General features: G+C 40.6%; 1 protein-coding gene across 1 annotated transcript; it reads right to left on the bottom strand.

Annotated features, from left to right (window-relative positions):
- Window positions 1–6,249: 6,249 nt before the first annotated feature.
- Window positions 6,250–12,881, bottom strand: and2 (actinodin2). Its single transcript, XM_073491662.1, has 6 exons — window positions 12,846–12,881; window positions 12,522–12,627; window positions 9,654–9,698; window positions 8,126–8,289; window positions 6,862–7,764; window positions 6,250–6,645 (listed from the first exon to the last, which is right to left on the bottom strand). Exons 1-6 carry the CDS (start codon window positions 12,879–12,881, stop codon window positions 6,250–6,252), a joined length of 1,650 nt encoding a protein of 549 aa, XP_073347763.1.
- Between the last annotated feature and the right edge of the window lie 3,539 nt (window positions 12,882–16,420).

Here is a 16,420-nt window from a genome sequence, read left to right as displayed (position 1 = left end):
TTGAAACACAGTAAATGTTGATAGGACAACGAGGTGATAACAGAGGTTCAGCTTCCACGTATTCATTAACAGCACTGCAGCTGAAGATAAACTACCACGCGTAATTATCCATTAAAGCATGAGCAGCTTAATTTAACCAAAATGAATCGCAAATTACATAAATTAAGCAAACTAGGACATTTTTTTTTAAGAATTAGGGCAATTTTCTCACACAAACCGAAGCCAGCGCAAACCGAATACCTCTGCTCCAGCTGAAATCACATCTGTATGCAAAAAGTTCATTAGATTATGAATTCAAAAAACACTCTGAGAGCTTATACAGTGCTGACCTTTCAAATGACTCACTCTCTCTGCCTGTCACACTCACTTTCTCACACAACTTTTAGTCTCCCACTCTGCTAATCATTTGCATTTTCCATCATCTCTCTGAAATAGCAAAAATAATGCAGAGAGCAGAGAGCAGCCCACAAAACATAATTATCATCTGTAGCACAAGTGCACCGGGGTCCCTACAGACCGCCACATATACAGGCCCCTGTCAATTTATGGCTTTAGTGTACCTTTTCACGGTATTGCCTCACTCATATAAAAAGCAATACTGAGGACAAGGCAAAGAAAATGAAATATTATGATATTGCTTCTTTAGACTCAGTCAGTGGTGGAGAGAGACAAGTTTTTACTCGACTTTAAAGGACACCGACCTCAACCAGCTGCCAGATGAAACCTCATCTTTGGCTCCTGGACCCATTTCTGCTCTGGTCAATTCTGGCGAGTTATTAATACGTGTGCCGTACATTAGTTTTGTCAGCCTAACTCTTTTAAAGGGACAGTTCACCCCAGAAATGCATCTGCCTGTTCTCACTCCCAACACATCAAATACAGCAGCCTGGTCTGAGGCTGCTGAGTGCCTCTAAGTTTGACATTGTAGTTACGGCTCTCGCATCATTTCTGGAAGCTTCCCTCTGGTGTAGCAGTATGATGAGCAAGAATGGTCTGAGTCAAGAGGTGATTGGGTGGGTGGTGCTGAGGACTTTACCCTGGAGGCTGAGGTTCGCCTCCTGATTGATGTGTTTTTACATTATGTTGAGTAAATAAGTCAACTTAGGTAAATTAAGCAACGGAAATGATGCAAGTAACTGGACTTAACTCCTTCTTAACACAAAGCACAACGTTTTCACCGGCGACCATTTGAAAACATTAATAACAGTCCAAAAGTAATATATAAGTCATATATATATAAAATACTGTAAGTCCTATTATTATGTCACAGGACATCGGTGACGTGAGATGTAGGACTCGAGGACTCAAGTATTATTTTGTTTTTTGAATTGTCCGCCATTGGACAATCTGGGATTGGCAGTGTAGAATACATCTAGGAATTTCTTCATAGAAAGACAGGCAACATTCACGCACCATGCAGTTGAAACATACTTCATACTCAATCTGACATAGCTAGCTAACGTTACAGCTCAGCCGAAGAGGACGCCATTAATGTTCACGTCCATGACGGGGTAGATGCGGCTTACTTCTCCATGGTGTTACAGCTGGCGGTGTAGTTTGGTCTGTGGATTATCTTGAGTAACTGGGTCATGATTTCGAGAAAGAGACATTTGTGTTAAGTTTTTTAAGTTTTTTTTGGCGCTTTAGAAGAGAAGTGCAGCATAGTTCCTTTATATTGGAGGGAGAGATAGATAAACAGCCTACAGGTGAGAGGAAAAATAGGTATTTTTCATCTTACGGTTGACTTTCCCTTTAAATGATGGATTCAGAATTTAAATGGATGTGATTCAGGACAAACTCTGTGCTTGTTTATGACAAAAAACCTTCTTCTCAAACCGATGCCCCCAAAAACAGAAGCTGACCACAGACTTTTCATGTATAATTTAGACACGTAGGTCTGTTGCACACTGACATGATCTGATATCTATCTATCTATCTATCTATCTATCTATCTATCTATCTATCTATCTATCTATCTATCTATCTATCTATCTATCATGAATGAAGAAAGGAGCAGGAGGAGTAAATAGGTTTTTCACAGCAGATAAATCCATCAGTTATTTAGTAATTAACACAAAACAGGCAGCCGTGATAAACCAGTAGACTAAATGCGTTCCGCTGTGACAAGCTGAAGAGGCGCTTATCTTAATATCATAATGTTTAAAATCCACAGCAATTATTCTTCACAGAGGCGTGAAATTGATTCCAAACATTTTCTTTTTCTCCTCCTCACACTGTTTGATCTCTGCTCCCCCGAGACGACCTTTGATGAAATTCAATTTCCAACAACGACACATTATGCAGCTTTTACGTACCTTCACCTAAAGATATCAAACTTTCATCTTTGATGAATTGTTCGGCACAGTTCAGATTGGAGAATGTTTTGACTCGTATCAGAGAGAAGGTCGTCCAGCTGAAACAATCAAGGTTGGGTAGATGACTTAATTACAATTAATTAATTCTTGTTTTGTGCAGAAATTCGTTATCCTCAAATGACTGCCTGTCGTTTATTAAAACAGCAATTACAGTCCGAATGTGATGGAGACAAACATTCATTTACTGAGACAGTTGTGACAGCAGGTAAACACACAGAGCTGAAGCGCTGACAGCTTCACCTTATGGAGCTCTGGGAGATCAGCGCCACCTGCTGGAAGCCGCATGTAAACATGAAGGTTCACGCTTGAAAATCAAGTGGAAACATCTCGGCAGCGATGCCCTTTATCTTATTATCAGTGGATTTCTACTTGGTTACAGTCAAGAAATACATTTATTGGATTGAGGCAGAGTGAAATAAATTAAAAACAGGAGAGCTGATTGAAAAACTTTAAAACGGATGCAAGACTTCCAGTCATGTGTCTCTGAAACTCTGTTATCAGTTTTAAACATACAGTTGATACATTGCATTTTTGTCAGGATAACCAAGACTATTTGAAAATAAAGATTTACTTGACTTGAATAATTACATTTAAGACACACAACAGATTGTATAGACATGTAAAATTAGGTTCACCTGGAAAAAAGTGGCAGCAAAATGCATTTTACTAAAATTCTGAAGGTGTCAAGTACATTAGGCCTTTATATAACACAACTAACGAGTGACTTCTACAAGGTTTGTGATGAAACTGACAGCAACAAGGAGCCCACAACAGCTTCATAATGAATAAATAAAACAGGAGTAAATATACTCCAAGTAACTTTAACCCAGGTTTTACTCCAAACCACTGATGATTCTGTCTTCCCAAGGGTCAACACCCAGAATGTGAATAGTTTACTGAAACGTGAATAATACATGCAGCTCATGGAAACTTTAGAGATACAACCAAGTGTGATAGTTCATATTGTTCATGAGGATCAGAACTATTGATATGTTGATCGACACATATCAAGCCCTGGACAGATGCTAACAAGTTTGCGAAAGGAAATTATGCTTTTTACAAATAATCTCAATGCTGAATATGCTAAATCTTTGCATTGACAATGTTTTTGAGAGTATTCAGATGAGATTACATTTACTAATTAGTACACTTCAAAGTAATCTGACCCAATCCTGCAGCTGGACAATCAGTTAATTTACAAACCTCCACAGTGGGCAGGACGCAGGCGCTCTGCTGGCACTGACAGGGTTAAAAGAAGAAGACAGAGTGCAGAACATGAATTAAACTTTAAGTCCTTCTTGCTTCAGATGGTTTTAATTCCTGTACGTCAGGAGAACTCAGCACAAGTCCAAACCTTAAAGGACAACAGCTACAATTAGGAACATACCTCCATGAGGCTTTCTTGAGTGCATGTTGTGTTCAGGTAGTCATTACTGGGCCCGGCTGTGTGTTATCTGCCTTAAAACTGTCAGCAGCTGCCGCAGCAGCACTGCTCGTCTCCTCGAGGCGACTGCTGTGCGCTGGAGTTGCTGAAAAAGTTGGTTATTGAAAAGCAGACTGCAGTCCTCGTAGCCCACAGCTGCAGTTCATTTCTAAAATATAACGTTCAGCATTGGGAGAGAAATACCACAGTTCATCTTTCAGTATTTCTTAAATATGCAGACAGTGGATCACGTTGTTAGAAGACCTTCAGCCATCAACCAAAGAATTAAAGGACATTTTTAAATGTAACACTTGTTTTTTACTTAAGGTTAGCATTTAATTTGATCTTCCAGGGAATCAGTGAGTCAATAGAACACCATCACAGCACAGAGAAACAAGTGTGTGTGTGAATGCGTGTGCAATGACGCTCAGGGTGAGAAACTCAAATGTTGTACTGCTTTGTTCCAGGTTGCAAATCCTACAAACGCAGGGGAAATCTGTGAAAATCTGCATATTTGATCACCCATTAGATGATGTTAGCATTCAGTCACTTCCTAACTAACATAACTGTCTGATAGCGCTACAGAATACGTTAGGACAGGCGGGAATTCATTCTAAAATATCAACACACATCTTGGACACATTTAAGTGAAACACACTGGATGTAATCAAACGGTAACATTAGCTAGGAAGTGGTTAAATGCTAACATTAGCTAATGTGTATCAAATATGTTGTTTTACCTTGAAATATGGCCCGATCCACAGGTTTTTGTACTAACTGATTGAATTGTGTCATGAATTACGCATATAATGTACATCAGTTTAAAAGGTCATTTTCCAAGTCCGCAGTTTGTCATAAAACTAATGAAATGTAAGACTGAATTATAAAGACTACACAGCCAACAACCGCGTTAGTGACGTCGTTGTAGAGCTAATCCTGTACATTAGCAGCTCACAGAACTACACTTTCACATAAAGTCGTCAATGTGACCAGATTTACTGTGATTTTCATCTTTTTAGTACCTTTTCTGTGCCGAGCTGGTGGCCATGTTGGTGTTAGTGACGTGTGTTGAGCGAGACGATGTAGTTCACTGAGCGGTTTCACACAAAACTAGATATTTGGTATTTTACTTAAATTTTGATGAACTCTGACTTTCTTGAGGTCTTTCCATAATGTGTAGTCTCTGTGGTGTGTTCAAGTGCTGCTTTTTGGCCGAGACAAAGAAGAAGCAACGCAACAGTCAGCCTTCGCCGCCATTAGTTCTTTGATGTTGGTTTTGAGGCTGATGAATACTAACTAAGGCTAAGGCCAGACCAACTAAAGCTAAAACCACCACTTTGCCTTGTTTGGATGTAAGTTTTAAAAGCATCACAGCAAAGACATGAAATCATCTTTACTGACTCTGATGGCAGTGGGTTTTTTGTGATTTGGGTGATTTGGGCACTGACCTGTTAAGTTCCTCTTAATAGACCATCAGGTCGACTGGTAGCAGAGGTTAAGACACATTAAATATAACTGCAGTGCCCGTGGCTCACTGAGCGTCATCCTCCTCTCTCCCTGTGTTTCCTGTCTGTATCTCTACTTCTACCAGTAATCCTTCAAATAAAGTCAAAAAAGCTAAAAAATAGAGGATGAATACTGGATGTCTCCTGTGTTAATGCATCTCTAATTGATTAGGGGGCTGGAATGAAATGTCCTATCATGCAAAACACATATTTTCAGTGATTCTGTATGAATATAAAATGTGCAGATGTACCAACAATTAGCTATTTTCATAATGGCGGTGCATAAGCCGGTGCGGGTGCAACACGCCAGCTGGCACACTGAGGCTCATCTACGTGCTGTGTGTTTTAGCTGCAACAGCTGGGGACCGATGTGCTGAAAGGCGTCTGCATGCACACACAGAGAAGGCTCCCTCTATTTAAAACATTAAAATATACTTTGGAAACCTAAAGTTGTGGTGTTTTGCTGCAATCCTCATGAGGTTTTATACTCGTCTGTGATAGTTTAACCTCGAGGAAAGAAAGTAAAGAAGTTTTTCAAACCTTTTTTTTATTTAGAACTTCATAAAAACTAAACAGATGAAGCATTATGAGGTTAAGAGTTACAGAAAAATGTGAAAAACAACATTAAATACACTTTGGGTAAGTCAAATGGAAACAGAGAATGTACAACAGAGAGAAAATTCTTGCCCGCTGACACAAATTCAAACTAACCCTAATCTATCACACATCTATACATACGACTCCTTTCTACAAACATACATACATGAAGTTTTACATACTGTTCTATGTTGCTTTCCTCTTGAATAGTTTTTTTAAAAACAGACCTTCAGATTAGATTTTCTGATTGGTTTTTTAGTTTTTGTGAGGACTTGATGATATTGTGGAACGTTTTTGTCCATAAAGTCCCAACATTTTTGGGAATTTTTCTGCTGTTTTTGTCTGAAATCTACTGGTGCTGCCTCATGACGGCCTTGAGGAAGTCTTCAAAGCGTGGGGCAGCGGCCTCCTTGGCGGGCTCATCGGCAGCGGCCTCCTTGGCGGGCTCGTCATCAGCGGCGGCGGGCTCAGCGCGACGCAGGCGGCAGTTGTAGTCGTACTCTGGGTCGCAGTCGGGGTCGGGCAGGATTATGCCATCCTTGCCGGGCTTCGGGGCCTCAACGTTGGAAGGTGAAGCAAACTTGCCGCAGCTGGGGTCGAACGGATGGCAGAGGGGCTTGGCTGGAGCCTTGATGTCGGCCTTGGCCTCGGGGCCAGACTTCACCGGGGTGCAGTCTTTGTCATAGTGCACATAGCAGTCATGGCCATCCTTGGTCTTGCCATGGACGCCGAGCTTGTAGCGGACCTGGTTGATTGATTGATTGATTGATTGATTTGTGTTTTTGTTCAAAAACAGATCAAAAGATAGCAAGTGAAAGCATTATGCAACACCCATTTCATTTCACTACATCATTTAATAAACCAAGTGAGAAGGAATAGAAGATTAATTCAACAAGCAAGATTACATTAGATTAGTCAAAAAATTGAACCATTTAATCCTACAATCAGGACTAGATCAGACCTGGTGCTCGGGGATCTGCGGAGCGGGTTTGCGCAGAGCAGCAGCGGCTGCCAGTATGCAGTACGGGTCGACGCGAGGGTCGCAGGCCAGAGGAGCAGCAGGAGGTGCAGGCTGGTCGTTGGCGGGGTACTCCAGCACAGGCTTGGTGAGGCCAGACAGCTTGGTGGCAGTCAGGGGGTTGCAGCCAGCGTCAAACAGAGGGTTGCACTGCTGCTCTTTAGGGGCCTCCTCTGCAGCGAGTGGAGCAGGAGCAGCCACATTGGACACACACAGAGGATCGACTGCTGGGTCACAGCTGGGGTAGAGCAGGTGGTAGAAGCCAGTGGGAGCTTTGGCGACCAGGGTGGGCCTGCAGTAGGGGTTTTTGGGGTCACAGTTGAGGGCGGCATAAGATGGGGCAGGGCCAGGTGCTGGGCGGTAACCATAAGCTGCCCTCAGGTGATACTGCAGACACTCCACATCTTCAGAGTTGCAGATCCTCAGCAGCTCAGTCCTCTGCTCATCACTCAGGAAGGGCTCCAGGACGGGGGCGAAGTGGTAGAAGCCAGTGGGGCTCTTCAGGGGAAAGGGCAGGAAGGGGGTGAGGATGGGGGCCGGCACCTTGGCTGGAGCTGGAGCTGGCTGAGGCTCAGGGGCAGCAGCCTTGGGGAGGAGGGGGAAGAGGCAGTAGGGGTCGAGGTAAGGGTTGCACAGCCTGACGGCAGCAGATTTGTAGGGGGCGGGCATCACCAGGGCAGCCTTAGGCTTGCTGGTGGACTCGGAGACGCACTCTGGATCATCAGAGTCGGCACAGGTCTTGTAGATTTCACTGAGGTGCTTGAGGTAGTGGTTGAAGGTGGGGCCCTCCTCTGACCTGTGCTTGTTCTGCAGGTAGGCCATGTACAGACGATCCAGATCCTCAACCTGAAATAAAGAGACAAGATGAATAAACCTGCTCTGATTCCATAGAGAGACTAAAAATAAAAAGAATTTAAACTAAAACTTTTGATTGATGATGTTTCATACGAATTCGCTGAGGAGAGCTCACCGCAGAGCTCTTACATGCTGAAACACGTCTTGTAGTGAAGAGTAACTTAGCATATTAAGAGGTTAAAGGAGTAATAATATTTTTATTGAATCATGTCCTGAGCAATAAAGAATTAATTGCGGAGAAAAAAAAATTTAAACAGAAAAAATAAGAGAAAAACTTCAGGAAAAACAAGCACTGTTTCATAATGTCGACTCTGAGAAACTGAATTATTCATGTGAAACAAAATGCACTCACTCCCTCCTGGTTGTGGCTGTCCATGAAGTACTTGTACCATCCCCAGAAGTCCGGCAGACGTTTAAACTGGGGCACCGCCAGCACGGGGACGTTCCTTCTGTTGCGAACCAGCTTCGTCAGGCTCGCCATGGCCTCGGCTTTCACATCGTCAGACACCGCAGACACTGAGGGGAGAGCAGAGGGAGACAGTGGACTACATTTAGTTTGCTGCTGCCTGAATTTACAAATGAGGTACTAAGACTGAATATGTGTTTATGCCTATATTACAAACAGAATACTTTCTATACTTCATGTTTATATTTAATGTTTACATTTATATTCATGCTTTTATTTTATACTTCCATCTATTCCTTCTTTTAGCTTGGTGCGGCACGTTTTACATGACAATAAAGGTATTCTTATTTATTGTGATATTTAAGTCAACCAACTAACTAGCTTCCTGTGAACATCAACTGAAGACATCCTGGAGTTATTAAAGGAATAGTTCAACATTTAAGAAATACTCTTAAATGCATTGTTGCATAAAAGTTCGATGAGAACTTCAATCAATCAAATCCACTCTCATGTCTGTACGCTAAATATGTAGCTGGAGCCAGCAGCTGGCTAGCTTAGCTTAGCATAAAGACTGAAACCAGGGGGAAATAGTTAGCCTTGCTCTGTCCAAAGCTAAACAAAATCTGCCTTACCAGCACCTCTGAAGACGAACACTAAAGCTAAAAGCATAAAAGGTTATATAATCGTTTTATGGACTGTTTTTATGCTGTTATAGCTTATAGCAGTCTTTATGCTAAGCTAAGTTAACTAGCTCGAGTCAACTAGCTTGATATTTACCATACAGAAAGGCGAGTGGTATCAATCTTTTCATCTAACACTCGGCAAGAAAGCTAACATGCTTGATTCTCAAAGTGTTGAACTATTCCTTTAAGATGCCATATATGAACGAGGAGGAACTATTGTATTTTATTGTAAAGCACTTTGCGATTTTGTATCTGTGAAAGGTGCTGTAGCCTACAAATAAACTTTACTCACTTGTGAAATGCAGTAACAATAATATTAACTCAGATTTATTTGTATGAGTAATATCTGTCATCATTGTGTAAAGAAGTCTGTCACTCATTTATTATTTATGACATTTTCTTATTCTTCTATTGAATATTGTAACCTTTTTATTTTCTGTTTTTGTTTATTGAATTTATGTCAGATCATTTTTACACTTACACACTAAATAAAGTTAAAAAAAGAACAAATCTCAACCAAAAGAATATTCAGTTTTGCAAATTTAGGCAATTTTCTCATGAAAAATTACTTTAAAAAATTGTAGCTGGTTGAATTGTATTTGTTTCAGCTCTGTATTGTAAGGATGTATTATTGTGACCACCACCTGCAAGCATGAAATGTATGTTTAGGCTGACAATAAGATATGAAGTTGAACGATGGGTTATAAATGTTTGTGATTTAAGTTTTTAAAGTCCCTTCCCCAGTGACTTAGCAACCAATGTGTCCCAGGTGCCACGTCTCAGGTCCTCACCTTCCTCCTCCTTACGCTGCTCCACTGGAACGGCCCCCAGAAACTCTGTAAAACACGAGCAGCAGCCACATTAGCAGCAGCAGGGACACGAGCTGACGAGGACCAGATGTTGAGCTTTCCCTCAACATCAGGGAAAACGCTGACCTGCTAATAAGCCCCTAGGTGAAGCGCGGCAGGTGCTGGGGCTCTGGCGCCCGGCACAGGCAGCATCCTGCCGATTAAACACCCCCTCCCTCCTCCTCCAGACCCCCACCAATATCCATGCGTGCTCAGTTAGGCTTTGAACCAGACCGGTGGAGTTACTGCAGCTACTAGGGGCCTCCTGAAACCTGTAAAACTACAAAGACTGGGCCCTCACACAAACCAATTACCAATACACTGTAAAAGTGGAGGTGGAGGGAGGGGACATGCCTGTGTGCATCCCTGTCTCCACATGTGGAGTGTCTTCTGCTCCACCAGGGGGTCTCCTCAGAAGTTTACAGCTATGAAAAAAAAGCCGAGTCAGCTGATTATGGCAGAAACTTCCGGACCTTTCTCAGTTATTAATGTGGAAAACCTCCCAGAGGAGCAGAGATAAATGTCTCTTTATGACTCTGGAGAGATTCTGAAGTACTTACAGGCTGCCCTGCACATTAACATGTCATGCTATCTCAGTGTTCAAGAGATAAAGGTAATTGTGTCGCTGTAATTCTGTGTCATAGATTAATGTGGATATTCTCAGGGCTGTAGACGACATTTCAAATACTGAGCTCATTTATGACCACAAAAAAGGTACTTTTAACCGTCTTAATGTAAAACTCCTGCCTTTATTTTTTTTATTTTGTTGAGATCATGGATCTCTTTTACAAGGAGACCTGGCCAAGAATGACAGCAACACATTTACAGACAAACACACTAAAATACTAACAGACCCAACTGATTTCACCATAGTTTTAAAATTGTTTAGTGATATAATATAATATTCTGAAGTTTAAGTTCAGTCTGTAGATTGTTTCATGCTGTGACTGCTGAAAAACCTTCAGGCTTTCTTTCCCAGGTCAGTTCAGACTTTGGGAACAACCAGTGATTGAATGTAACTTAGTACATTTACTTAAGTATAATCTTGAGATACTTGTACTTCTTGTACTTTACTTGAGTATTTCCATTTTATGCTACTTTGAACCCAATATTGTACTTTTTACTCCACTACATTTATTCGATTACTCTAGTTATTCTGCAGACTGCATGTTGCATCAGAGCATTTTTAAATTAATGTATTTTATTGCCAATTGAACTACTGAACTAAAACTGCTGTGTAGTCTGGCAGTATGACGCTAAAACAAAATTTTGTCCACAGCAGCTTTACGTAAAAGTAGCAATACACAGAACTACAATAAAAAGTGTTATAAGCAAAATGTTCTGATAGTATTACAGCACAATAACTGGAAACTATATCCTAAGTGGAGGAACACGTACAATATGTATCCTCTGACATTGTATTGGAGTAGAAGTAGAAAGACAAACAATGTGGAAGAACTCAAGGAAAGTAAAAGTACCACAATACCATACTTTAGTTCAATACTTGAGTAAATGTACTCAGATATATCCAATCACTGCAAAAAACACAAACAGAAGAAGGAAGATAATGAAATGAATCAAAAAGAAAATACAACAGATTTCTGTTGCACCAAACTCTGTTCATTTTTCTACCGTTTTTTTTTTTTTTTTAAACATTTTTGCTGTTTGTTTCTGCAATACTGGGAACTTTTATCACTTTAAAATTCTTCAAATGAAACAATAGAGAAGGAAACATCACGCTCTGGACTCTGCAAATAAGATTCACAACCTGTGACATTGCGTGGCAATTTGTTTTAAGGAGTCATAAACCAGAGCGACTGGTCTTACTGGTGTTTCAGTGTTGGATCACTGTCATAAATATTATAAATGAAGTGAATTACTTTATTTTTGTCACCATTTTTTCATTCTAAAGATATTTTTTATATTTCAGAAATAATAAAATAACCTTCCAAGTATCATCTGAGGGTAACTGTAGAGAGTAAAGACCTCCTCGGGTGCTGGAATCCCCTGAATTCCCCAAAAGACCTCATTATCTTTCACTGGAATGGTGCAGATATAAACCAGAGTACATTTCAACCTTCATCCCAAAGATCATATAAAGTCACACACACATCTCATTCAGTTAAAAGGTGTAAGTCAAGTCTCACCTGGTAATAAAACAATAGCTAGCAGGAATCCTGTGTGGATCAGGGAAAGTGATAGTCGTCCAACTCGTGCCATTTCCTGTTTCGTGTGCTTCCTGAGGTGAAAGACAAACAATGATCACTGGTGATGTTGTAACAGAGATGTGTTTGAGTGTAGATAACACAGTATGAACTTCTGGCAATAACAATCCAACTAGACTTGGAGACTTTGATGACTGCGTCTTGATTTTTGTGGAGAGTTTTTCAGGAAACTCTCAGATATGGAAACGAGAAGACAATGCGCTTTGAAAAAAGAGAGAGGTTTTATTTAACTGGCTGATACCAAGACAATAGAGAGGATTGGGGACATGCTGTAATGGAGCTTTTCATGGATTACTGAGAAAAATAAGACTTTAGTTCCGAATATCAGAATATCAAATAAAGCTACTGAACTGAGCAATCAAACAGCCAAAAGCTTGAAATGTTCTTCTCAATTACTGCACAGATGGCTGCTGAATTACAGCTGCTGCGCCCAAAAATGAGAGACTGCCTGCCACAGTCTCACACTCATGAATAAATCTCTCTCACTTTTCATCCAAAGACAGTGAAGTTTCAGGCAGTTGCTGCTCCTCTATGAACTGAAAATATATCAACTTTCAGCACATGCAGCATTCACACCAGGCCTTACCTGCAAAGGTGCTGAAGTTCTGGCCTCCTGTGATCAGGAGCGGCTCTCTGGATCGAGCTTCTTGAGGGCTGTCTGAGCTGTGTAAACCCTCTACCTCTCTGCTCCCCTGTATGGGACGGACAGGCAGGCAAACATTTTTAAGGAGCCCACTTGATCATTAAAAACAAAAAGGCATGTCGTACGGCTCCAGCGTGCTGGCAGGCGCTCCGGGATTGGCTCCTGCACCGCCAGCCGTCCAACCAATAGGGGTCCTGTAATTAGCAGAGGTGAGCAGCACGACTGCATTAACAAGGTGTCTCTCGACTTGAGGTTTTCTTCCCTCACAGGTTTGGAATTTGGGGTCAACATGCGAGGTGACATCGTATGTAAGCCACAAGTTGATTTTGAGATTTGAAATTTAAGCGGCGCAGTGGGCGTGAAGTGAAAAAGTGAAGCTGTTAAATCCACACAGCTCGAGGCCTTCTGTTGCAGGAGAGCAGATTTAGAAAAGAGGTGCTTGCGGCTGTCGCAGAGGTGACGCTCATAAAACTTTCAGTGGAAACTGTAGAGCAAGAGGTAGCCCTGGGGAAAAAAATACATAAAACAATCTAGAAAATAACTTCCTTTTATCACGTAAACTAAAGAAATCAGTCAGCTAAGCCTCGTGTTTTTGATTTATCTCCTTAAGAACAGTCTCTCTGTAGAAACTGACTGAAGAGAATGAAAACATCTTTCTGAAATAACTACTGTCTTGCATCAGTGTATTGACAAATGTGTGAGCGATATTGTCCAGGATGACATGAACGTGACTCTTTTCATTTCAGTGGTGCAATGCTTCATCCAAGCAGCAGTTGCACCAGCCTGTTTGAAAATGTTTCCAGACTTGTGCCAGGCTTTAACATCAGAAGTCTGCAGCCATTTTCTTTTTCTTTGAAACGGCTACTGCTTTATGAAGGAGCAAAGGAGTTATGTAAGGAGGGAAAAAGTCAAGTGTTGTCCTCAGATTGGAGATAATTTCATTCTCGTTGCCTAGACCCATAAATCCTGATTATAAAACAGTTTCTTGTTTGCAAACATATATTAAGAAAAACTCTTTTAGTTTATCCGACAACATGGAGGAAGCTGGAGTCATTAAGAGAGGTCGGTCTTATATGTGCCACTAATGAAGCTGCTGCTGCTGTGCAGACCCTTTAGGACCAGCATGCCAGCACCACCGTGTGTTTGGTACCTACAGATTCCTGATGCCTGGATTGTGCCACGTAGCCTGTACAGCCTCCAGCCTGTGCTAGTTAGTGGGATATGCAGTATAGGCTGCCACTGCATGGGAGCCATGGAAACTTGAAGTAAGTCAAACAAAACCACAGGCATTTTTAAAGGTATCTTCCCTAAAAACCTACAGAAACATATGTAGTACATATAAATATATATACAGTTTTGTTTGGTTCCCAGCCCTTTAAGATGTAGAATTTTCCTTAACTTTTATCTAACTAGACCTTTTGTCTCACACTATTTATCCATTTTAGCCTAACAGTAACTATTTCAATCATTTATCATCCATACCATTTTGCTAAAGTTACTGTTTCAACCATTTATTCATAATTTTAGCTGCTCCAATGATTTAGTCATAACCTTTAGCTAACGTTATTTCAGCTATATTCTATCACCTTAATCTATTTCAACCATTTAAGCTATAGATGAACTTTAGCTAGTTATACAGTATATCCATAACAGTTAGCTGTGTCAACCATTTCTTTTAGCTTACATTAACGATGTAAACCATCCATATCCATAACTTTTAGCTAATGTTAACTACTTTACCCTTACCTTTTACCTAGTGTTTCAACCACTTATCTATAATTATCGCTATTTCAAGTATTTAGTCATAATTATTGGCTTTTCAAACATATTTCAAACACTTTTGCTATTTCAGCCACTTATGCTACATGATCTTTAGCTTTTTAAACCATGTATCCATAACTTTTAGCAAATTTGGCCGATGTCAACTATTTTTAAATAACTTTCAGCCTATCTAACAAGAACTAATTGAATAACACATCCATATCAATTTGCTAACATTACTATCTCAAACATGTAGGCCTATCCATAACCTTTAGTTAACTGTCATGCATTTAACTTTTGGCACAAGTTAACTATTTCAATCACCTAAAACTTGGGAGTTTACGTTGACATTACTTTTTCAACCATTTATCCATAACTTGTAGCCTAGTTAACTATTTCAATGTTATTATTAATCATTTCGATCACATCTATCTGTTCTATTATTGTCTCATCATCTCCACTCAGTTCCTTAATGCTCTGTTCTTGAAGTCTAGTTTAGTCCCCTGGGACTGCGTCGTTCTAGCGTGACTGATGATGACTCAGCCTTGGCTATGATCCCTGCAATTTACACATTTCAGAATAACCAGTGCTGTGACAGAAGGAGACAAATGGTTGTCGTCTTGAACTTAAAGCAGAGCAGCCATCAGGTGAGACGTCTTTCTGAGCGTGCAAAATTCTTGTGAATAGAAAGCTCATTAAAAACACAGGCCCTTGTAACAATGACGATGCCTGTCAAACGCTTTTTATGTAGGCACGTTAGTTGTGGTTCATGTTTCATGTCACATACAAATAGATCAGCAACAGATCAGTTTTGGGGTGTTTTCAATACAAAAAAAAAATCAAATAAGGTTTATGTACATAGTTTTGAAACCTTTCAGATCTTCCATCCTTTGTCAGTAGATAAGTGTTTGAATTCAATCACAAGCTGAAGACTGACAGTGGATCTGTGGCTTGTCGCTTTGAGTGAATGTTGATGTTCACAAACATTGAACTGTCAGAATAATGTACAATGATTCTTTGCTTGGGTTTTTTTTAGTCACACTACGGCTCTACGGCTCTGTGGATGCAGTGGTTGGTTGTTGCACGACTTTGGTCCAAACTGAAATATCAAATGACGGACTTTGGTGTACCTTTTCTTTTCTTGATGTTGACTTTTTCACCACCCTGACACTAACATGTGTGGTTCAAAGTGAAATATTTCAATCAACAATTGTTTATATTATCATGAAACGTGCTATCCTCCATTGGGGATAAACTCTGATGATTTTTGTGATCCACTGAGTTTTCATCTTGTGTCACCATTAGTAGAAATTTTCAATTAAAATGTTTTGGTTTGGACCAAAATCCATGCAAAACTAATGACATTGCTAATCCCATTCAGATACTACTATGTGTGTACTGCCGGTTTCTGAGTGTAATTAATACCATTGTCTTGTACACAACTGTTGGACATTTCTGTGCTGACGGCACATTTCTCCGTTTTGCTGATCCTGTACGACGGGCTGTTAAATCCTGCAGTTTGCATTTTGTGCTCTTCAGAAGCCTCTTATCAGTCTCCAACTTGTGCTGAATAGTAATAAAAACCCAAATATGCCGTTTCACAAAGCTGGAAATATTGTTGACCTTCAGATCAGCAGTCTCGTTGGTGCTGATGTTGAAGAGTCCCTCATTATAAAGTAAATGCTTTCGGAAATGACTAAACCTACATTCCTGACTGACAAACTGAGACTGAAAAGTACCAGGCCCGTACGTTGCAGTGTAGAACCTCGGCTTGTCTCACATGTTCAGTACACATTTTGAAGCGGGCTTTTATTTTGACTGTACTGATGTAATCTATGGACACACACACCAGTCTGTGTGCTGTTTACTCTCAGGCTGACGGTGTCAGATGCCCAGAGCAGTCACAACATTTCACAGCAAAAACTGTCCTGGCTCTTTCATATTCTTATCTCTCATATTCTTTCTTGGTTTGTGTTTAAAAAGATCTTCTCTAAAAGTTACCATATCTTATTCTGTATACAGGCTGCAGTATTGAAGTTGATCATGCATGCTCTGACTGCTGAATGACCCTCTAGCATTTA

The sequence above is a fragment of the Pagrus major genome, chromosome 21 (genome assembly GCF_040436345.1).
Source record: "Pagrus major chromosome 21, Pma_NU_1.0".
Classification (NCBI taxonomy): Eukaryota; Metazoa; Chordata; class Actinopteri; order Spariformes; family Sparidae; genus Pagrus; species Pagrus major.
This window is presented reverse-complemented; position numbering and strand designations above follow the sequence as displayed.